General features: G+C 43.9%; 2 protein-coding genes across 2 annotated transcripts; both read right to left on the bottom strand.

Annotated features, from left to right (window-relative positions):
• Nucleotides 1-1,923: 1,923 nt before the first annotated feature.
• hgh1 (HGH1 cochaperone) lies at nucleotides 1,924-16,946 on the bottom strand. The gene is made up of 10 exons (XM_014986244.2): nucleotides 16,790-16,946; nucleotides 15,540-15,665; nucleotides 14,805-14,943; nucleotides 14,395-14,532; nucleotides 14,100-14,251; nucleotides 13,864-13,964; nucleotides 13,671-13,769; nucleotides 3,884-3,975; nucleotides 3,678-3,800; nucleotides 1,924-3,559 (listed from the first exon to the last, which is right to left on the bottom strand). Exons 2-10 carry the CDS (start codon nucleotides 15,647-15,649, stop codon nucleotides 3,395-3,397), a joined length of 1,119 nt encoding a protein of 372 aa, XP_014841730.1. The 5' UTR covers nucleotides 15,650-15,665; nucleotides 16,790-16,946; the 3' UTR covers nucleotides 1,924-3,394.
• A 1,488-nt stretch (nucleotides 16,947-18,434) lies between these two features.
• On the bottom strand, nucleotides 18,435-23,626 carry LOC106917354 (transmembrane protein 263). Its single transcript, XM_014986245.2, has 3 exons — nucleotides 23,364-23,626; nucleotides 20,412-20,499; nucleotides 18,435-19,370 (listed from the first exon to the last, which is right to left on the bottom strand). Exons 1-3 carry the CDS (start codon nucleotides 23,370-23,372, stop codon nucleotides 19,084-19,086), a joined length of 384 nt encoding a protein of 127 aa, XP_014841731.1. The 5' UTR covers nucleotides 23,373-23,626; the 3' UTR covers nucleotides 18,435-19,083.
• Between the last annotated feature and the right edge of the window lie 908 nt (nucleotides 23,627-24,534).

The following is a 24,534-nucleotide window of genomic DNA, read 5'->3' as shown; positions in this document are numbered from 1 at the left end:
TTTCCACCAAGTTCAGTTGTGGCTGAAACTGTGGGATCAGTTTTTCCAGTCTGTAATTGTCCAGTTTGACCCTCCTGCTGTCACCTGACAGAATGAGGGCCACCCATGGTGGTTTTCTGCTGCTGTAACAACACAACGATTAGAACAAAACAACCCAGAATAATCCAAATGCAAAACCAAGTGACAACCAAAACACAAAGAGCCTGGTTTAAATAGCAGCTGTTGTAACACATGACTAAACACAACATTTAGTTCCTGATCCGTGGATAAAATGTTGGTAGATTGATTCCACTGGTGTCAGTAGTATCTCTAACTGCTCCTGTGGAGTTGTGGGCTCTGAATCAGACCTCCTGACACCCTCAGGTCTCTGTAAACAGGCCCTCAGAGAGGTAGGTACTCCCACAGAGCAGCGAGTGGAGGAGGGGCTCTGTTGTTATTCTGGTAGCATGAGCTCAAAGCTGCTCTTCAGCAGGCTGCTGAATGTTTCACAGAGCTGACAATCCTCTTCAGGCCAGAGTGGGCCTTCAGGCACTTCCCAGGACACCACAACCTAAAGCACCTCTTCACACTTCTGTTTAATTTATTCAGGCACTTCCCATGACACCAGAGTTATCCTAAAGCTCACCAGGACACAACAGTTAGGGTATAGTTTACCAGAACACCAAGGATATCCTAAAGCTCAGCAGGACACAACAGTTAGCCTAAAGCTCATTAGGATTCCACAACTACCCCACAGTTAGCCTTAAGGCTTCCCAGGACACCATAATTGGCATTAAGATTTTCCAGGCCTCCACAGCTAACATAAAGCAGCCCAGAACTCCACAGTTGGCTTAAAGGGTTCCCAGTAAGTCATACCTAGTCTAAAACTTCCCAGGTCACCACAGTTAGCTTACAACTTCCCAGGACAATACAGTTAGCCATAAAACACATTTTCACTGCTCTGTCTCTTGATTCAGGTGTTACAGACTTTATTTCTGCATGTAAGGCAGAAACTGAACCAGCACAAACACGCTGGAAACAGATTGAATCACTGACTCAGATTCATGTCAGCATGACAGGAAGAGACACAGTCCATCTCTGAGTTGCATCACGTAACAGTAAGAACCCCATGAGCTGATTGGTTAGCTGTTGTTATTTTATCTATTTGCTAAATAAATCCTGGTATGTGAATGTGGCTTCTTTTAGCTGCTGAAGGAAACAGCTCCTCCTGTTGGCCAAAGACTGACAGAAACCTTAGTCTTCAGCAAACTGGGCTCAAACTATGTCCAGAGGATGACATTATTGTTGTATAAAGAAGTAGAGAAGCAGAGTTTAAAACTCTGAATAGTAGTGTTTTTATTTTTCTTCACATCCTGAAATTGCTCTTTGTTTAACTCCAAGCTTGTGAGTTTGATCTTTGACCTTGCTTTTGTTGCAGAGGGCATGTTGCTGTATTACCTTCAACTTTGAAGGGTTTCTAATATCAAGATGTTATCCAAGAAATCCCCAAACCCAGAACCAGAGGTCCAGAACCAGAACTAGGCCATCTTTCTACTGGAGCAGGTCCTGATGCTCCCGGAAGGAAGAGCCGCCGTAGGGAAGACAAGTCTGGCACGTACAGCACAGGAGGACTCTGATTGGCTGGCCGCTCACACAGCCCCGCCCACTGAGGTCCCACCTACTCCCAACTGAAATTTCGCTGTTGAGGGTTGGAGAATGTGGGGAAGTAACCTTCATTTAAAAAAAAAAAGATTATTTTGATCCTAAACGATTCAAAGGAGCTACTGTCACTTCCTTCAAAAGAATGTCTTCAAGACTCACCTCAGAAGAAAAGAACTGCTCCATCTGATTTATTACTGAGTCACTGCCAGTCTGAACTCATTCAGCTCTTAGAGCCTCTACTTTCTCTAAAACTGGACAAAATGTTGGTAAAACAAGACAAACTGGCTTCTACTAAAGTTTATTGACCTGGAAGAACTGCGATAGTGAACTCATTTATCATCTGAACGTTAAAATGCTTTGCTTAATTAAAAAGTTTACATATGAAAATTTACAAAAATCTGCTTAAAAAAAACTAAAAGAAAATGGGGGGAGCGCTGCTGTTGTGCCAGAACCTCTGCTGAGTGGAGGACTTGGAAAAAGATTCGGATCCAAACTGTGATCCGGTTCAATTTAAATCCTGTGCGTCAGTTTCCAAGTAAAAACATTTTTCTGTTTGTTTTCAACTTCGAGATGAATTTCCGCACAGATGGGAGAGGAGATAGAGAGAAATGCTTGGCGCCCTCTTCTGGTCAGTTTGGGTGTTGAAAATGCAGCTGACTGCAGAACCAGATGGGTCACAGTTAAAATGAGCGGAAATAAGATTCAAAAGCTACAAACTGGCTGAACGATTAGACAAACTATATCATAAATATAATGTGTAAGTTTTTAAAATGTTTTTAATAATTTTTTATGATACATTTAGATTCCTAAAGTTTATAACTTCAGTCTAAACTGGTGGACAAAATATTTTTTGATGAGTTTCACTTCCTCATTTATCTCATTTTCACCTAAATTTATTTATAGCTTTGTTAAAATAAAATTGAATGAACAGAAACCAAACAAAACCTTTTCAAATCAAATTTTAACTTCTGTTCTCCTTCATAATGATGCTGTACTGTTAAATGAGCTGTTGTATTTAATGTTAATAAAACACAATAAACTTCTTTCTAACTTTGGATCTGTGTTTTCTTCTGTGGAAAGACTACATTAATAAATGCCTGAAAAAGACTGATTTTACATCTAAATCTGATAATTTTTTTCTGTAAACTTTAAATTATGTAGCAAAAATATTAGGTACTCCAGCTATTGATTACAAGTCTATTGCGATATATATTGTTATTGATTTATTGTCCAGCACCAGCTCAGGGCAAAATATTTAACCAGGAATTTACAACAGTGTGATTTTATTTCAACAGTAGCTGGGTTTACGGAGCGCCGCTGGGTGACGTCGGAGCAGGCGCGTCGCTTTGGGGTCAGAAACACAGAAGTCTGAGGTCACATTTAATTAGTAGCATGAACGACCATGCAGAAAAAAAATGATAACTGAAATCTGTAACACTGTGACCGGCCCTGAATCGTTCATTCTGCTGGTGTCTAAAAACAGTTCAGATGAACAAAGGTCGAGTCTCTCCTCCCCCAGCGACCTGCCAGCTGACCCCAGATGACCCCAGAGCTGCTGCACACTGCAGCCGCCCTCAGAACGAGAAAAATAATGACGATTATATTTGTCTGAATGTCAAAGGTCAGGTTGTACCTCCGTCTCTAGATGGACACAGAGACGTCAGTAGCTGGACTGGAACCAGCAGTCAGAGCTCAGTGACGAGCTGCTGATGACGGAAACAGGAGGAGATGAAGACCAGATCAGTCTTTTGTTTCACTTCTCCTGCTCCTCTTCTTCTCTCCTCCTTCTCTCCTCCTCCTCCTGCAGCTCCTGCTGCTCCTTGGCGTCCGCCTCCCTCAGCTTGTCCTCCACATCCTCAGGGATGTCCACCTCCATCAGGTTCTCCATGCCGAGCTGCGGCTCGTCTCCGATCAGCACCTGGAAGGACAGAGACATAAGACTGGACTAGAGGATCCTCCAGACCAGCAGCCGCTCCAGACCAGCGGCTCCTAAAGACTAGCGGCTGCTCAGACCCCAGCAGGTCCGAGTTTCTTACCTGGACCAGTTTCTCGCAGGCGGCGCCGACGTGGACGTCCTTCTCCCAGCGGTGGAGCTCCCTCACAATGGGATAAACGTTTTTCTGTCGAAGCGTCAGGCGGCCAGTTTTAGTCGCCGTCAGCTGGGGGTGGAGCCGACCGTCAGGAAGTCTGAATGAAACCAGATCTGTGTGTGTGTGTGTGTGTGTGTGTGTGTGTGCGGTACCAGTAGCAGGGTTTCCAGCAGCATCTTCCTGATGTCGGGGTCCGCTTCTCGCTGCTTGTCCTCCGGCAGATACTGCAGGTCCACAGGCAGACCTGAGCAACAAAACTAAGGATTATAATCTGTCCAGATTATTCTAATGATGCATTTCCTGAGCGTTTAATTTAATGGCGGCAAGTCATTTTGATTTTTCACCAGTTTCAGCAAAATGCGTTTAGTTTTGGCCTATAAACCTAATCAGGGTCAAAAGTTCCTGAATCAGGTTTGCATTGAAGTTCTGCAGACGACTGAGCAAAGAACCCTGGTCTGGACTGGAAAAGCTAAACACTCAGACAGACATGAATTCACCAGTTTAATAACTGGAAGAGAGAAACACTGAAACAGAACAAAAGTGCATTCGTCAATAAATTAAAAATATCAATGAGAACATGCTTTATGTCAGTTAATTTAATTAACTTTGGCCAATAAAAAAAAAAAAACTCAAACTTTTTCAGAACATTTGAACAGATGTTAAACAGAAATGTTACAGAACCCAAAGATCACTGCTAGAGAAGCTGGCTGTTATTGGAATGTTGAGTGGAAGGAAAAAGTCTGAAAGCAACAGGAAAAAGCAGCGTTATGTAGGGACTGAAAAGGACAGTTGATCCAGCAGTAGGCCTGTTGCAATAACGATTAAACTGAAACTAATAAATTGGATGATTTATCGTTCTTCTCTTTTCTACCTTTCTACCAAAACCAGGATGACTTAAGTGTTCAGTCTGGTGATTTGGTCTCAACTAAATCATTTTTTGAAGGACGGTTTTGTTTTCACAGACTTGAGAAGTAATTTTATTTTCTGTTTCTGCTGTTTTGTTTATTTATTTTGGATATTTAAAATGTCTTCCAGTTCCAGTGTTAAATGTTCAGCAGAATTTAAAGTTTATTAATCTGTGAGAATGTGTTCCTGCATTATTATACCGTTACTGATATATTGCTTGAAAATGGATAAAAGTGTATAACTTCTGCTTGGTTAAGGCCACAACCTCCCAATATTGCACAGTGGCGAGATAGGATGAAAAAAGTTTATATAATGGAAAAAACAACATCAAGACTACAACTTAAGATGGGGACCTTTGAAACAAGATGGAGACCTGTAACTAAATTCATAATGTAACCTTGACACCTCTATTTATCTTTCTTTTTTTTGTCTTGTTCGTGTACTTTTCAAATTTAGTTTGTATTATCACTATTATGTACCTTCATTCCTTGAGTTTGTATTCTCTGTATCTCTACTGTGTGTATATGTTGATGAAAACAGTTATTGAAAGTAAAAAGTTCAAAAAAAAAAAGAAAGAAAATGGCCTCAAAACAACAATACTATTATTTATAGAAATAATTACTGGCACAATTTATCGTCATGCTAAATTTGTCATTGTGATAGGCCTATTGGGATTTATTTAATTAGTCTGATGTGGTTTTAAAGGTTAGCATCCAAATGAGGATTAGCCTTTAGATTCACATGAAAATCAAGATTCTTTTTGCTTCAAATGTCCAAAAAAAATCAGAATCAAATCAGGAGTTTGTAACTAATTCCCTCTCTTCAGAGGCGCAAAAAGTGGGTATGCAGCGTATGCAACGCATAGGGGCGCAGCACCAGAGGGGGCGCCAAAACCCCGTCTGGAGGGGGCAACGCGCCGATTATGTTTTCCCATACACTTCAGCACCTCTCACACTTCACATATCATCGCCTCGGGGGGGGTCTGGGGGGGTGTTGGTCAGCGTCGCTCCTTCACCCTGACGTTCCTTCCCTGGGGGGGTGGGGGTGCCGATTTATGTTTTCGCATCCACCTGAATAATGTGTAGTTGCGCCACTGCTGCTACATATAGTTTAGTTAGAAACATGCTCGGATGTGTTCGGACTTATCCGCTCCCCTGCAGCCGCTGGCTCGTCTCGCCCGCTCTGTCAGGGCGGAGCGGCTCGTTAAGCCGAGAGAGAACCACCGTTTCCCGCTGGTTTTCGGCAAGGAGTTAAAAGCAAAAATAAGACAATATCTAGTGTTAATGATTGCTAATTTTATTATTATTATTATTGTTACTATTAATTACAAAAACATTTATTTAAAGTTGGTGCTGAAAGTTATTCAGCACTAAGTTAGTGTTTAAGTTAAGTTTTGCTTATAAATTAAATTATATGTCATTTTATTTTATTAAGTGCTATATTTATTTTTTAGGAACATAAAATTACTCTGAACATTTGAAATTGCTGGCTAATTACAAGTTATTTGCAGTGGAGACAGCTATAAGATTGAATTCAGTCATTCTTATTTGTGATTTTCTCTTTTCTGATAGATTTTGTAATTTTACATCCAGGATCTTCAGGAGAATTGACCAAAACCCAAACTCCTTGCTCTCAACTAAGACCTTCTGTATGGCCAAGAACATGAGTCTGCTCCCTCATGGCATTGAAGCTAAGAAGAATAGCTAACATGTTTTCATGCTTTTTAGTTACTGCAACATTTTAACACTAAAATATACTAATATATATATATTCTTTGTTTTTTATGTTGTTTCCTCATTTAACCAAAAATTATTTGTTACCTTTCAACTGATGCTTTTAATTTGAAAGGATTTTTAAAGGGACATGGTTGCTAAGTGATCTACACAAACTTGTGACAATAACTTACAATTAACTGTTTTGGACATAGTGCAGAGAGTAAGAGAGCGTACGAGTCACAGTTAAAGGTAATGGTCCAATTAAGGTCTAAACAATTAATTAGTTAGCGCTTGGTTGATGAGGGAACAAGGTGAGTGTTTTGATGAGAGTACTGTATAAATTGAGCATAATGTTTATGTTTCGACATGAAATAGTGTTAATATTTGATTAACTGTCGAACAGTTGGAATACGTTTTAGTTAATTTGTAATATAGAAATATTAATTAAATACATGTATTGTAAATTTAATGTTATTACATAAAGGAAGGTTTAGGTTAAGGTAAAAGGTTAGAACCACAAAGAGTTACGAATGGTATTTTATTTGTATGCTTGTAGCTCTTACTGTGTGTTCATGTACAAAGGCTGTTGAATAAAGAAACGTGAACCATCAGTTTGAGAGACCATCCTTTCAACCGGGACGCTACACTATACAACTAACTTATGTTTTGTAACTTTTGTAAATGAAATCTGCTGGCTCTCTCTCTATATATATATATCACATGGAAATAAAAGAAACTTTAAATTTAGATTGTTTTTAGTCTTGTTTTTATTTAGTGAAATTTCATATGAATAAATTTTTTGTTTTTTACCCAACTATAGTGGTATAATAATCCTTGTGTTGAGTTATGAGTTTCAACCCAATTTTGGGTCAATTTAACCAAATTAAACAAGTCAATTTAACCCAACCTTTGGTTAGTTGCCATAACCCAATGTGCTGGGTCAAACCATCAACCCAACCCAGTTGAGTTAAAACAACCCAGAGTTGGTCGGTTCATATTTGACCCAGCGCTGGGATACGATATATATATATATATATATATATATATATATATATATATCCCTCCCCTCCCACACACACATTAGGTTTGTTTGTTCGTATTTCCACCCCAATTTAACTTTCGTCCCCCCAGAACTCAACGGTACGCAAGACCCCCCCACCCTCTTCACCCCTTCGCACTTCCAATGGTACGCTAGTCAACCCTCAACATCTCTCCGTCGCCCTTCCATCTTCGCTTCCCCCGCGTCCCACCCCCTCTAACGATACATCCACCCCCCACAGTCCGCCCCCCCACCTTCTCTCCTTCTTTGGACCCCTTCTAACTATACTCTAGCCACTCCAGTCCACCACCGTTCCCTGAGCCCCCCATCCTGACTCTTCGGTAGGCTCTACCCACCTCACTCTGACTGTAACAGCGGATGACTAAACGTTTCAGGTATTCTCAGACCCAAAACTTGGAAGCACTCTAAAGGCCATAATGATCCACTCCCGTGAGTTGTGAAGTTCTGCTGAAGAAACGCATCCAGTCTTGACACTTCTGACAATGAGTCTCTTCGTTGGTGACAAAAAATCCTGGAAACACCATGAGGCATGAGGACTCGGACGCTGGTCCTGACCCAGAGACAGGTCCTAACTCGGAGGCAGGACCTAACTTGGAGGCAGGTCCTGACTCGGAGACAGGTCCTGACCCAGAGGCAGGTCCTATCTCAGAGGCAGGACCTAACTCTGAGGCAGGTCCTGACCCGGAGGCAGGTCCTGTCTTGGAGGCAGGTCCTGTCTTGGAGGCAGGTCCTGACCTGGAGGCAGGTCCTATCTTGGAGGCAGGTCCTGACCCGGAGGTAGGTCCTGACCTGGAGGCAGGTCCTGTCTTGGAGGCAGGTCCTAGCCAGGAGGCAGGTCCTGACCTGGAGGCAGGTCCTGTCTTGGAGGCAGGTCCTGTCTCGGAGGCAAGTCCTGTCTTGGAGGCAGGTCCTAACCAGGAGGCAGGTCCTGTCTTGGAGGCAGGTCCTGTCTTGGAGGCAGGTCCTGACCTGGAGGCAGGTCCTATCTTGGAGGCAGGTCCTGACCCGGAGGTAGGTCCTGTCTTGGAGGCAGGTCCTGTCTTGGAGGCAGGTCCTGACCTGGAGGCAGGTCCTATCTTGGAGGCAGGTCCTGACCCGGAGGTAGGTCCTGACCTGGAGGCAGGTCCTGTCTTGGAGGCAGGTCCTAGCCAGGAGGCAGGTCCTGACCTGGAGGCAGGTCCTGTCTTGGAGGCAGGTCCTGTCTCGGAGGCAAGTCCTGTCTTGGAGGCAGGTCCTAACCAGGAGGCAGGTCCTGTCTTGGAGGCAGGTCCTGACCTGGAGGCAGGTCCTATCTTGGAGGCAGGTCCTAGCCAGGAGGCAGGTCCTGACCTGGAGGCAGGTCCTGTCTTGGAGGCAGGTCCTGACCTGGAGGCAGGTCCTGTCTTGGAGGCAGGTCCTGACCCGGAGGTAGGTCCTGACCTGGAGGCAGGTCCTGTCTTGGAGGCAGGTCCTGTCTCGGAGGCAGGTCCTGTCTCGGAGGCAGGTCCTGTCCAGTAGGCAGGTCCTTACTCTAGGCAGGTCCTTACTCTGAGGTAGGTCCTGACGCTGCCGTCCGTCCGTCCCCCCAGCACTCAACTGTACATTAGACCCCTCCCTCACCCTCTTCGCCCCCTCGCACTTCTAATGGTACACTAGTCAACCCTCAACATCTCTCCTTCTACGTTTCCACCGCCCCTCCTAACAATACATCCGCCCCCCAGAGTCCGCCCCCACCACCTTCTCTTCTTCTTCGTCAAACCCCTTCTAACTATACTCTAGCCCCCCCAGTCCGCCACCGTTCCCTGAGCCCCCCATCCTGACTCTTCGGTAGGCTCTACCCACCTCACTCTGACTGTAGCAGCGGATGACTAAACGTTTCAGGTATTCTCAGACCCAAAACTTGGAAGCACTCTAAAGGCCATAATGATCCACTCCCGTGAGTTGTGAAGTTCTCCTGAAGAAACGCATCCAGTCTTGACACTTCTGACAATGAGTCTCTTCGTTGGTGACAAAAAATCCTGGAAACACCATGAGGCATGAGGACTCGGAGGCTGGTCCTGACCCAGAGACAGGTCCTGTCTCACAGGTCTGTCCTGACCCGGAGGCAGGTTCTGACTCTGAGGTAGGTCCTGACTTGGAGGCAGGTCCTGACCCGGAGGCAGGTCCTAGCTCGGAGGCAGGTCCTGACCCGGAGGCAGGTCCAGTCTCGTAGGCAGGTCCTAGCGCGGAGGCAGGTCCTGACCCGGAGGCAGGTCCTGACCCGGCGGCAGGTCCTGACCCGGCGGCAGGTCCTGACCCGGCGGCAGGTCCTGACCCGGCGGCAGGTCCTAGCGCGGAGGCAGGTCCTGACCCGGAGGCAGGTCCTGACCCGGAGGCAGGTACTGACTCGTTGGCAGGTCCCGACTCGGAGGCAGGTCCCGACTCGGAGGCAGGTCCCGACTCGGAGGCAGGTCCCGACTCGGAGGCAGGTCCCGACTCGGAGGCAGGTCCCGACTCGGAGGCAGGTCCCGACTCGGAGGCAGGTCCCGACTCGGAGGCAGGTCCCGACTCGGAAGCAGGTCCCGACTCGGAAGCAGGTCCCGTCTCGGAGGCAGGTCCCGACTCGGAGGCAGGTCCCGACTCGGAGGCAGGTCCCGACTCGGAAACAGGTCCCGACTCGGAAACAGGTCCCGACTCGGAGGCAGGTCCCGTCTCGGAGGCAGGTCCCGACTCCGAGGCAGGTCCCGACTCGGAAGCAGGTCCCGTCTCGGAGGCAGGTCCCGTCTCGGAGGCAGGTCCCGTCTCGGAGGCAGGTCCCGTCTCGGAGGCAGGTCCCGACTCGGAGGCAGGTCCCGACTCGGAGGCAGGTCCCGTCTCGGAGGCAGGTCCCGACTCGGAGGCAGGTCCCGACTCGGAGGCAGGTCCCGACTCGGAGGCAGGTCCCGACTCGGAGGCAGGTCCCGACTCGGAAACAGGTCCCGACTCGGAAACAGGTCCCGACTCAGAAACAGGTCCCGACTCGGAGGCAGGTCCCGACTCGGAAGCAGGTCCCGACTCGGAATCAGGTCCCGACTCGGAGGCAGGTCCCGACTCGGAGGCAGGTCCCGTCTCGGAGGCAGGTCCCGACTCTGAAGCAGGTCCCGTCTCGGAGGCAGGTCCCGTCTCGGAGGCAGGTCCCGTCTCGGAGGCAGGTCCCGTCTCGGAGGCAGGTCCCGTCTCGGAGGCAGGTCCCGACTCTGAAGCAGGTCCTGACTCTGAAGCAGGTCCTGACTCTGAAGCAGGTCCTGACTCTGAAGCAGGTCCTGACTCGGAGGCAGGTCCTGACTCGGAAGCAGGTCCTGACTCGGAAGCAGGTCCTGACTCGGAGGCAAACCTGACCACTGAGTGAACCAACTTGAGATGCCCAAACGGTTCTTGCCTCTCCTCTGTGTCCAAAGCGTCTCCACAACAGGCAGCCTTCTTGATGATCTTCCATGTCTTCTGAAGGAAGCTATCTTGGAGAATGACTTTTCGCGGCCGTGCCAGGTTCCTTCTGAAGCTCTCCACCACCTTGTACATAACTACCGGGTTGTCACTTTTTATCATCTTGAACAACAACTCTCGAACCACATCTTCATTGCCCCAGAGAAGTTGTAAGATGTCTCGGCAGAGTTTTCGTTCCATGTCCTCAAAAAAGACGAAATCGATGTCTTTTACTTCCTCCCAGATTTTCGGAGCAAGCTTTTTATGTACCGGTTCGGTGTGCTTCATTTTGTAAGCCGCATAACTAGATCTGAAACTGGACTTATAAATTAGTCTCCAAAGAATCGTTTCCACCATGACTCTCCTTTCGTCTTCGGTTCCACGTCTGAAACCCATCTTGTTCGCTTCCTTCAAAAACTCTTCAGGATCCATCCCTGCCTTAGTATACTCGTCACTCAGGCAGTTTTCATCCGAGTACAAGTCCTCATTAGGAAAAAACGTCTTTCTGATTTTACTTTTCGTCGACTTAAACCTTTCCTTTGGAGGAACAGGATTCTCCAGGTGACGCTTGAATTTTTCCACAATTACGTCATGTCCTTCTGGGTAATCCAGCAGTGCAATTAAATGCAGTCCAGAGGCAAAGTGGAATGCATCTCTCGCAGTACTCTGGAAAATCCGTTCACTTAGCTCTTCCGATACCTCCGAGAGTACGTCCACGTTTATTTCTCCAGTTTTTCTCAAAAGCAAAGTCAAAATCTTGCTATGCTGTTCCTCAAATGTCTGTCGTACCAGATGCAGAGTTGGATCATCTGCGGCCTTTTCGATCACTGTCCACAGAAGTTCACTGAGAAATTTTTTCTTCTTGTAATCTGGACTTCTTTGTCCAGGATGAACTCTGTTGGACAAAGTTTTTTTGACTTTTGTCCAAAATGAGACCTGAGGCCTCACATCCATTTCTCTCTGCGGGCTTTCGTCAGTCATCTTTTCTGAGCTGAGCTAAAACGTCCAAATGAATTGTGTGTTGACTGACTTGTTAACTGATTTGTGTCGACTGATCAGAGAATTAACTGATCAGTTGGTGATGTCATGGACTCTATGACATCACAAAGTCATCCTTAGAAGGGCCTCATGACACAGACATCATTTGAAGTCATGCTGATGACATCATTGTCAGCAGCATGGCAACTGTTGCTAGGGCTAATAATAGCACGCAGTGAGCATGCGCTATGAAAAATAATAGAACCTGTGGGCACTAAATGCATTATTCCCACAAGTCTGCGCAGTGATTGATCTGCGCAGTGATCTGCGCAGTGATCTGCGCAGTGATCTGCGCAGTGATCTGCGCAGTGATCTGCGCAGCTTCGCCGGAGCAGGAGGGGCCAGGGAACCACTGGCTTTGGGCCAACGGGTAGGGCACTTTACTGCCTTACCCATTTCTGTCATTTGGGTTCCACCTCCCAACAGGCATAGGGCAAGTGTCAGTGGAACCGCTACATCCAACCAGTTACTCAGCAAGTCCACCGCTTTAACCCAGAAGGGTTTAACCATCTTTCTATTCCCATATTCAGTGTAAAAAAGTTCCTACTTTTCATCTGCTCCCCGGCGCAGGAATCTGCTGCGAATGAACGGTAGATGCTCCGCTCGGTTTGGTCGCAGTCACGAGGTCATATTTATAGTTTTTTCTTCATATTTTACAAAGTGATTCTCTGTCACCTGGTCATCCAGGCAAAGTCGTGAAAACGTATATTTTCTCATGGTGACTCACTCGTCTCAAACGTTAGGCGCTTCCAACACTACGCATGCGCACAGCAGATCGGACAGCGAAACCAATCGAGTCTGTTAACATCAGCTCAGGTCCTGGGAGTAGATATAATTTTTAATACAGATCTTACAGTTAAAGCAACTTAAAATAAAAAGTCAGCATCAATGTAAAATTCTAAATATATTGAAGCGGTCATGAAATGTTTATTGAAAAATTAACTACCAAGTCAAATTCTACTTGTTACCTTTTACTACCTTTTACTGGCCTTAATTTGAGCTAATTTAATTTACTACCTTTTATTCCCGCATGGAAACCCTGTTACATGACGCAAGAAGCTTCTGGCCCACTGTAACAATTTATAAACCATTAACTAACTAAAGTTTTACCACAGATGTAACTTCAAAACAGGTCAGTTTTTGCCTTCTCCAACATTCATAGCGATTAAGATGAAGTTTTTTATCAAAGACCTGTGTGTTCACCAGTTGGACTCTCACACCTAGCACAGCATCACAGTAGTGTGATGACAAATGGGACACAGTACTGTCTCATGTTTTGTAGTAGCAGAGGCGCAAAAAGTGCGTATGCAGCGTATGCAACACATAGGGGTGCAGCACCAGAGGGGGCGCCAAAACCCTGTCTGGAGGGGGCGACGCGCCGATTATGTTTTCTTCAGCGCACATCACGCATCACCTCTCGCACATAACGAGGTAAATGTAGCTATTTTTACACTTCACGTATCATCGCCTCGGGGGGGGGTGTTGGTCAGCGTCACTCCTTCACCCTGACGTTCCTTCCCTGAGGGGAGGAATGGGGAGGGGGCGCCGATTTATGTTTTCGCATCCACCTGAATAATGTGTAGTTGTGCCACTGCCTCTCTTCATTAACAGAAACACGGCTTTTGTTTGATGTTTTCTTCCAAATAACTTGGAAATAAAATCATTTTCTAATTTCCTGTGAAATGACTGTTGGATTCTCATCAGCTGAGAATCAAATTTCACTTTTTAAACCGAACAACTGAAATAAATCATCTTTTCGGTGAAATCCTAATAATTTTAAGGTGTTTTTTTTGGACCTGCCTTCGTTCTCCTCCTCAGTGAGCTCCTCCGGGCCGGCCAGAGGCAGAAGCAGGAACGGCAGCACGTCCACGGCGTCGCTCAGCAGCCACGCATGATGAGCTGCGGATCACAGCAGAAGGATGTCAGAGCAGATCGGGTTCTGGTTCTGGTTCATCCTTCAGAGTTACTCCGGACGGCGTTGGGAGTTTCTCACCGTGGTCGAAGCAGCAGTTCCTCAGCGTGCCGATGACGCCGCCCCTCCTCACCACCGACGCCTCGTACTGAGTGAACGGCAGCAAACGCTGGATTACACACCTGGAGCAGAAAAGATCCGACAGTTTTAGCATCTAAAAAGTAAATATCCAGATGAGAGGTAAATGTTCTCTGGTCCACAAAGAGACAGACAGACTCTATTCAGGTAGAAACTCGACTTCTAGCTCTGAAACTCACCTGTCCCGGTCCATCAAGAGGCTCCTGGCCTCGGGAAGCTGGGTCAGGTTGGACAGCAGGGGGCCCAGGTAGTGCAGCTTGGCCTTTTTGTTGAAGCTTTCATTGCAGAAGATTTCCACCAGCTGGGCCAGACCGAGCTGCTCCTGCAGGACCTGAGAGAGCAATCAGCAGAGGCTTCAACCCGACAGGTGAGGAGGAACTTCATCCACCTGACAGGTGAGAGGAGTCCGATGTCTGCCTGATGTTTCTGCAGCTGAACCCTGAGAAACGACCAGCGGGGACTGGCCTGGCGTACCTGGAAGACGGTCCTGCAGGTCTTATCATGGCGGCTCAGGTTGGACAGGATGGTGCAGATCTGATCAGAGAACAGAAACTCTGGATCCTGGAGGTTCTTCAACAGAACCGGAAGAACCTGAACCTCACAGACCAGAACCTGAGGAAACACAGGGACCAGCAGGCCGTCAGAGGTCAGAGGTCAGAGCAGGTTCAAGACTCCCGCCATTAAATATCCTGAATATTATTTAATCTTCATGGTTTAGTCTACTACTTATTTAATGCAGCAAATTAACACTAACTGTGTTTATTAGGATCCAACTCTGTCCCATAAATTAATCTGAAATATTATTATTATTAGTTAAATTAATCTCATCACTACATTATTATTAGCCAACTTCAGCTTTGTTTTGTCCTTCACCTGCTGCTCACCTGGTGCAGAGTCTCATCAGCTGACAGGTTGATCAGGATGTGGTAGCAGTCCTTCACTATGGCAACAGAGGGGTCAGAGGTCAGCGCAAACAGAGCTGCTAAGAGGTCAGGTTTAGAGCGCAGGAACCGGCAGCCATCTCTGAAAGAAACAAACAGCGCTGGCATTGATGCTCCTGAATCAATCTATGGTGACCTCTGACCCCTACAGAGGTCAGCACCCCACAAAGGTTAGCACCCCACAAAGGTTATGACAGTTCACTAAAACTAACAAAATAGAAAACGTTTTTGTTAACTAAAGTAAATAAAAATGGCAATTTAGGGGGAAAAACTATAACTAACTGGAAATATATTGAGCATTTATAAAACTATTCTGCCAGCCATTCATCGTCCAATCAATGTAGACATAATCACAATCCTTTGAGCTTTTTTAATTCTGCACCAAAAAATTTACCAAGCATAAAAAACTAAAACAAACACTAATAAAAACTAATAACTAATAAAAACAAAACTAAAAGTAAACTTTCCAGAATCTCTTTCTCTTTCTTACTGTTTATTCAATGTCACATGATGTTTTTATTTTGTTTTTTAATTATGTAAAGCACCTTGAAATGCCTTGCTGCTGAAATGTGCTATACAAATAAAATTTGATTGATTGATTGATTAATGAAAAGCCCAAAACCATTATAACCCGGGGTCCCGCCAGCTGACCCCGGCACTCAGAGGTCAGCATCCCACCTGCTTCCAGACAGTCCCAGGATGTACTCCGTGGCCTTCCCCTTCACATCCGGCCGGGTGCTGGGCGTCAGGAAGGCCAGCAGCTCTGCAGCCTCAGCATCACTCAGCATCTTCTCAGCAAACCGTCTGAAGGACAGAGACGAAACCACAGTCAGCCCTCCATAGCTTCAAAAAATACCCACTTTTAGGAGTCATTTCACTCATAAAAGTCAAACTACTTTTCGTACTTAGTAAATTACTATCAACTACTGCAACTCAGAGAGTAACTTCACTGAATGAAGAGCAAAGACGTTTTAACAAAAAATGCACCTGAAAGACAGACCCACAGTTTATGTTGGAGTGAGACCTCTTGTTTCTTCACCAGCTTTGTTGCTTGGACGTTATTTTCTCAAAGCTCTAAATCAGCCTGTTGTTGAAGTTTGAAGTTTTTCTTCTTCCCAAATCTATTATGATATTTATTAGCATGATTTATTTTCAGTTTTGTCTTTAAAAATATGAGATATCTAATTTTAAATTATTAAGTCAGATTTTTTCCTCTTCTATATAGCTTAAAGATGCAGAACAATACAACGACTCACAATACAACTAAGAAATTTAACCAGATAAAAAAATAAGTGAAAGACAATCTATAAAAATACAAAACAAGACAGTGTAAAAATACAGAAATCATTACAAGAAAACTTGGCAGGAAAACAAAGGAATGTATTGTTATATTGGTAAAAAGATTGGGGGTTTTAACAAGTCCTGAAATTAATTTGTTTCACTTGCATTAAAAATGGAGGTAACTTTCTAAAAATAGCACTTTTTAATAAAAATATAGCCAGGATTAAAATAGTTTATTACTGTAGCTTGATTTATCTGCTGTTAAAAGACCAATTCCTATTAAATCAAAACTTAAACGTGGAAATTATATCTTATGATACAGTTTTGAAAATCCTTTCGAATAAAAAAAGATTTTTTCTTGAGTGAAGCTAAGCACTCCTACTCTTACTGGAGTCGCCTGTCTGTAGAACCGCTGTGGGTAAATACAAAGGAAATAAATAAAGTATACCCATATTCGATTCATATTTAATTTACACACAGCTCTGTAATAGAATAATTTGTCAGAAACTGCTATAATAACCGCTTCATCAGGTGATGTTTGGTCTGAGGGAACAGCTGATTGTCACACAGTTGATCATATTTGATCACGTTTTTGTTGATAAAGCTTGAGACATGCAGGTAATCTTAAATGTTTCAATAAAATTCACCTTAAACTCGCAGCAGGATTCCTCCTGTCCTCCTGCCTCGGCGGTTCTTTACAGAAACCCTTCCAGAATTAAATATCGTGTAGAAGAAACCACATGTGGACGAGGCAGCATGAAACAACGCATCACTTCCGGGATCGTCTTCTTCTGGCGTTATATGACGAATGGCAGACTAACTATGAGTTAGTTAGTTAGTTAGCATGCTGCCACCATCTGGACTGGAGGATAAACAAGAAATTGGCAGGAAAACAATAATAAACTCACTAGATTATTTCGGATTTAAAAAAAATAAAAAATGACATGATTTGAGTCTCTTCCGTGTTCCCTCTGCTGTTTTTATTAGATTATCAATTAGACCTCTACCGTCATCTAGTGTTCACACTGTGAGTCCTGCGACTTCTAGGCACATTTTGATCTCATTTTCAGAAAATAAATCTAACTTTTTATGTAAAAAGTTAAAGATTTACCACAGCAAACACCAGACTGTGTGTGATGGTTCCTAAATCTGCCATTATTCAGCTTCCGAATGAAAACTGTTTCTCTGAACAAATCCACCTTAAAAGGGGACCAATGATGCTTCCCATTACACAAATTAGGATAGGTCTATCAGCTGTGCGAAAGATGTTTGCTATGTTTTGCTGCACAGAATCATTCTCAGCTCAGTTATGTCCGTTTTCAGTTCCTTTCAGAATGAGCTGTTTTAGGATTTCTGTCACTTTTATGCAAATAAGCTGCTGGCCACGCCCCCAACTCATTGTTTACTACTGCACGTGAAAATGACTGCACACCAGGGCTGGATGTTGAATGAAAATCTTATCAGAAAATAAGCATTTCATACCAGTCTTTATCAATAATTAGTGATTTTTTTTTTATTGTTTTAAATATTTACACTGTGATGCTGGTGGCGTGATCTTTCCTATTTCATCCACAATTTTCACTCCATGTTGTTTTTTAAGCAGATACCAGGCACACTGGCAAAACCTCAAATTGCTGCTGTGCAAGATACTAAAAATCCTGTTGCTAGGAAACCAAAGAGTGAGTTAGTTGCTAGGGAGCCGTAGAGTGAGTGAGTTAGTGGATGCCACCAACTTTGCTTGGCTTACCTTGACAGGTTGAGCAGCTAAAGTCTTTCCTCTGCCTACATCTCCCAGAATGCTGTGTGGTTCTGGGTTGAAGTTCAGTGAATATTCTGTCAGATGCATGATCCATTTATATTGATCATGTGTCTACCACAATATATTTTGTTATTGATTGTCCGGCCCCATTGCAAACAGACATGCAATAGTACAATGGTCCATCTTTGACCCAGAAGTGGAGCGTTCTGACCCATCAGCAAGGCAGCAGCAGCGCTTTCTGAACCGAGTCAATAACCAAACACTGCTCTTCTCCAGCAGCCATTGAACATCACATAAAACAAACTAACAAGCTCCACTTGAGTTGCTAGGTAACAAGGCATCGTCCTTGTGACTTGATAATCGGGAGGTTTTTGAAACTGCTTGTTTTCCAGACACCAGAAAACATAAACTTACTTCCATAAAAAAGTTGGACATTGTTGCTTTAGCGCTTGGACTGCTACCAGAAAATGGAAGGACAAAAACATGCAAAAAGTAAATTTTGGATATTAGGTAGAAACTGAGAAAAAGTCCTGTTTATTTTTAACCTTCTAAACTATTTTATTGATATACTGAAAAAAAAAATACATAAACATCTTTCGTATCCTCAACAACAGCTGCATTGAAATGCTAATGATTGATTCCTGCAGCAGAGTAAACATCTGATTAAAGGAACAGTTCACCTTTTCTGAGTAACGTCAGGCTCTTTACAACAAGTTTCACCATAAAGAGGCTGCAGAGAGTCGTCACTCTTCAGATATTTCAGAGATGTTCCTGCATGCAGAGCGAAGGAAGGGCTCCTCAGAAGAAACAGTCTGACCCCTCAACACACACTTAACTGACAGACAGGTTGCAATAATACTTCAAAACAGACAGAAAGCACAAAAATCAGCATCTGAAGACAGAAAGGTTTCAGCAGACGTCTGTGGTTGGAGAGCAGAAAGAGGGCGTGGCCTCAGACTGGTCCGTAAACTGGTAGAGGGGCTTATCAGGGTGTCGTCACCAACATGGGGCAGAACACGTTTAGGTCGGTGAAGTAGAGCTGCACAGTCTTTATTTTACAGTCTGGAGTTCTTGTGACGAGGCGTTCAGGGGAAGGCACGGTGGCATCTGATTGGTCGAGATCAGTCTGTCTCGGTTGGCTCAGGGCAGGGCAATCCGTCAGTCATCATCATCACCGCCTCCTCACTCTGCCTTGTCCTTCCTCTTGGCGGTGAACGGCACTTTGTTGGCGACTGTAGAGCCCACGCTAGAGACGCCACCGGCCACGGCGGAGACGCCGCCCTTCACCAGCCCCACCCCCACCGACGGCACTGTGGTCACCGCCGACTTGGTGATCTCCAGGCTCTTCCCACCCACCCAGGCGACTCCGCCCACCGCGGCGCCGACTACGCCCTTGGTGACGTTGAAGAGGCCGCCGGTGACCCGCCACACCATGCCAGGCGGAGCGACGGCGTGATCTTTACCGGGGTCTGGAACGCAGATCAAACAGAGTTTGGATTTATTGCATCTTTCATATCAACCTGAAGGAAGAACTTTAAATTCTACTTGATTATAATTCATAGTTGCCATAAGTTTGAACCGGAAGTGATCCATGCCATCTCGGTAGGCATCAAAGCACTGATGAACCATGGGTTACAGACCAACAAAAGGAAAATATATGGACACTCTTGACCAATGTGCAAGAGAAAGATAAATGAACAAAATGGCTGCTGTCGGGATGGACCCATATGAAGACAAAGAAGGAAAATATGCCAGATGATGTGGACAAGCTGCCTCCGATCTCATTCTATGACATAGTTTGCTACTTGGTGAACAGATAGTCCACCATCTGGAGGAATTTTGCAGCTTGAAATCCATGGACACATACAATCAATGTTTGAACGGATTTGTAAAGGACGTACAAACTCTTCGTGTGAATAAGTTCTGGTGACTGGCAGAATACGTACATGCAGCAACATCCACATAGGCTACATGTCCGTCACATGCTAGTTCACCAATAAGTATTGCAGTAAGTATCACTGATATTCATCTTAATTTTATACAAAGGTGGGTGGAGTTCTCAAAACTTGTGACTGAGTAGTAGTTGTAATGTCCTTATATTGATTATAAGTTAGATAGAAAAAAGGCGAGAGCAAGTTCTAAGCTGGTCCTTGTTTATTGTTGTTGTAGCAACTCCAAAGCAACTGCCTATCAAAGTTCCTGGAAGTATGATGTCATATGAGAACTATGTTCAAACATCTCAGACTTGATTTGATTGGGCCATGGAGATGCACTAGAGTCATTTCAAATCACTCTGGAGATCCTCAGGAGGCTGGGTCGCCATGTTTGACCAAAAGGGGTCTGAACTGGTGCACAGGGTGCTGCGACACAGACAGCTGCAGCTGGACACAGACACTGATCCTGCTGACAAAACAACCGGTTCTGGAGTAGCAGCAGCAACATCCGAGCCTAGATTGCACCAGCGATCTGATGTACCAGCAATTAGACACATCCCTCGGCTTGGCGCTTACCCTCTGGGGACTGGCTGTCGGTGGGCTCAGCTTCGTCCGAGGCCAGGCTGGTCCCGGGCTGCGGCTCCACGTTCACGCTGTTCACGTCCTGCGGAAAAACCCTGAAGAGTCACCAGGAATTACAACAAGATGGAGTCTAAGCACTAATTATACCAGCTGGGAACATTAAAACTACGTACTCCACTCCTGGTTTTTATTATAAAGACTAAAACACATAAATTAAAACAAGGAACTTGAGCTGCTGGATGGACGGACAAAGATAAAAATACAGTTGTCAATGCTGTTTAGGAATACTTTATTAAAAGAAAAACATTTGAGGATTAAAAAAAGGCTTAAAATGACTTTGGTGTTGTTTTAATATGATCCGGTTTACCAGATGTGCTTAAATGCAGGATAAAAGGAGCTGTAGGGAAATTAAGAGGAATTCAGAAATCTCACCGAATTTCTGAATTCAGAGGGATTTATCACAACAGAACCAGTGTGCAGTAGCATCTAGTGCTGAAACAATTAATTGATTATTTTAAATAATTTTTGAATAATTTAGTAACTGATTAATCGTTTTAGACTACATTTGCTGACAGAACAACACACTCAGCATAGTAATAAAACAAAAACTGTAAAATAGAACAAATATTTTGCATTTAAAGATTAAAAACCTTCTTTGCCTGTAAATCTGTTCTAACCAGAACTTCTCTATTGGCAGTTTTAACATCACATTTTGTAAAAGTCTCTTATTAATCACATTTTTCTATTCAATTATTAATCAATAAATAATCACATGTTGATGTCAGAAGAATTGTTTAGCTACAGATACATCTTCAGCTATAAATGAAAAAAGGTTCACTGAAGGAATGCTGAAAATGTTTTATTATGTAAACAAGGAATTGAATTGTTTGCATCTTTTAATATGTTTATAATACTGTAAAAAATAAGCTTAAGTGATTAAATGAAAAATCTGAATATTTTAATCTGATTAATAATTAATTACTTCAATCATCGTCACTGCAGCTCTAGTAGGATCTGATCAGCTGTGCAGCGTTTTGGACCAACTGAACACTAGATTTGGACTTCAGCTGATTTTGCTCCAGAACCAGAGATGTTTACATTGTTTTGGATCATTCAGTTCAGAGCAGAGCAGCTTTGGACCTTATGCTGTTACAGAGTTCTGGTTCGGTCCATCTTCCTGTCCGCAGCTTAGGCACAGCTGGGACACTTCTCTGGCTGTGTCTGGTGTCACTTTCTAAAGTTTCCCTACAGAATGTTGCAGTGAACACTTTGGTTCCTCATGTAAACATTCTGCATGAGTTCAGGAGGTAAACGGAGCTGGAGTCGTCTGGTACCGAACCAACTGGACTGGATATGTTCAGTGTGATTATCAGTAGATAATCTGATCCAGAACCGCAAGGCATTCTGGGAGATGTAGGCAGAGGAAAGGCTTTAGCTTCTCAACCTCTGATGGCTATCTAAGCTGTGTTGGCAGGCCTGTCACGATAACAAATGTTACTGGACGATACATTGCTCCAGAAGTTACTGTGATAAACAATAATATTGTTGTTTACAGACCATTTTCACGTGATATAATGATGACGGCATAATAATGCAAGAAAACATTCTGATAGATCAATAAACGTTAACTTCTAATGAACATTTAACACTGCAACTAGAAGACATTTTAAATATCCAAAATAAATAAACAAAACAACAGAAACAACAAATAAAGTGAATTATTAAGTCTCAGTAAACAAAACTGTCCTTCAAAATAAGGACTAGTTGAGACCAAAGACTGAAGACTTTTTGTTATCCACTTTTTGGTAAAAAGAGAATAATAAATTAAAACGTTACATTATTTTGACAGTTCAAAAGATGAGTAGCATCAACTAACTCATTCACTCTTTGGTTACCTAGCAACAACCTGCTAGGTAACTTGCACAACAGCAGTTTTGCTACTGTGCCTAAAAACTACTTAAAATAATAAGGATAAAAAAAATTATGATGTGAAGTGAAAATTTTGGATAAAACAGAAAAGGTCATGCCACCAGTATTTCAGATACTTGAAACAAAAACTAATTAATAATGATCGATAGATTGATATGAAAAACTGCATCAGATAGCTTTACCTGCTTCTAACAGAGGTCAAACTGTGGGTTTGTGATGTTCTGGTTCAACTTTTCCTAACATGAACCAGGTTGGGTCTCCTAACCAAACCAAACCAAGCCCAGCCTTCTGGCTGTTTAGCTTGCTGCTGAACTGTTTTCTTCGTTCTAAATGCAAACCAGACAGCGAGCTGGTTTGTTATGAAACTCTGAACCTTGGGAAAAAGTCTCGGGAGGGTTGGGAAAGGCTGCGGCCTCCTGGTGTCTGATCATTCCTTCGATGGGAAGGAAAACTGAACCAGACACAGAGATCACTGTTGGAGCTCAGAGTCGTGTTTAAACATGTAATTATCTAACACGTTTTCAGCTCACTCTCACTCTGGAAGGTTCTGTTTGGCTGGTTTTTAATCACATTTAGTAAAAATTTCAACATATTTTTGACTAGTTTTGGCTCCTGGTGTTGCCTGAATGCTCCATCTTGTTGGAGATGTGACACCATGATGTTAACTTCTTCACATTTCAGTGAAACAACATGAAGCTTTGAGCTTCTCATCTCATCATTATGCTCTAATCTGAGCTTTTTCAGGAGATTTATCTTGAAAGCAGATTTTCTTCCCGTCTGTTTTCCTTGTGACCCACAGCTGCAGGTTTTTATCTTCTATCCAGGCAGTCAGAATAAAAAACAACAACCTGGTGTTTCAGTTAGTTGGACCAGCTGCAGTTTCTGCTCCAGGGCTTTTAAATGTGAAAACAAGCTCTAACTGTGTTCCTGATCCACATCATCACTCCGGACCTCAGCAGCGCGGAGGAAAAACTTGGAGCAAGCTGCGCTTTAATGAGGATACTGGTGCGTCCTTACCTTCACCATTGTTCCCAGTGCTTCTGGCTGGAACACCTGAGCCAGCAGCAGATTGAGAAGTGGGCCTCGGTCTGGGTTTTGGAGGGGGAACCTGCACCCTGCAGCTGTCGGTCCGTCAGTCCGTCAATCCTCCAAACAACCAACTTCTCCAGAGTTTCTGCAGACCCGCTGGTGATGCTGCTGCTGCTGCTCTTCTCGCTGCTGCTTCTGCCGACGTGGCGCCTTCACCAAGCACACGCACTCATGGACACGCAGACATCCCGCTGTCAAAGTACAGGTAGTAACGCACTGCTCTTCCGGTGAAGACCTCCAAAGTAAAACTCCTCACTTTGTCGAGCTAAGCAGAGGAATGGATGGATACGCAAACTATACTTGACAATACTTCAATAAGGTATTACAAAAATAGCATAAAAAGCTTGAAAAGTAGAATGAAAATAAAAAAATGTTTGCGCTTCAGTTGTTGCCTGCTTGATTTTTTTCATGACAGCATGTGTGATTTGTTGCATCTTCAGAAACTTTACCTAATCCACCTATTAAATCAACAATATGCAATTGTTGATTTAATAAGCTGCTGTATTTTTTAAGACAGCAGCTTCATATGTACTAAGTTTTCATATTAATCTTTATTGGACATTTATTATGAAAACAGGAAGCAGGGTGTGGTAGCTGTTGACGCTCCAGCTCCGGATCCTTCCCCGGATCCTGCATCAGCAGCTGCTTTTACTGCCTCGTGTTGTCTGAAGTCTCATAAGTTTAAGTTTGAAGTATTTTCCGTAAGTTCAACATAAAACATGCACTTTAACTCAAATCTGGTGGAAATATAGGCAGCAATAAAACCATAAAATTGAAGCGAACGGAGGAAGAGTGAAGGGTCAAGAAAGGTTGTGATGTTGGCAGCAGACATCACACTGACCAGTTACCTGGATGACTGAGCCAATAATCATGGACTGGAGATGATTGATCCAGTTCTAGAGCAGAACCAATACTGTTAGTTCTGATTTCTTCTCTCTCTAGACTTTGGTTAATCATTTTTTGTGTTGTTTGGAATATTGTTGTCTCTGGTTCTGGAGGTTGTCCAGTTGGAAAAATGTTTGATCTTAATATCTTACTACCGTACAATTGTTATGGTGTGTAACTATGACAACAAGGTATTGTTTTTACAACTGGGATC

Source organism: Poecilia mexicana, unplaced genomic scaffold, assembly GCF_051168715.1.
Source record: "Poecilia mexicana isolate PSO_F unplaced genomic scaffold, ASM5116871v1 scaffold_5, whole genome shotgun sequence".
Lineage (NCBI taxonomy): Eukaryota > Metazoa > Chordata > Actinopteri > Cyprinodontiformes > Poeciliidae > Poecilia > Poecilia mexicana.
The sequence above is the reverse complement of the archived record's forward strand: the minus strand, read 5'-3'. Positions and strand labels throughout refer to the sequence as shown.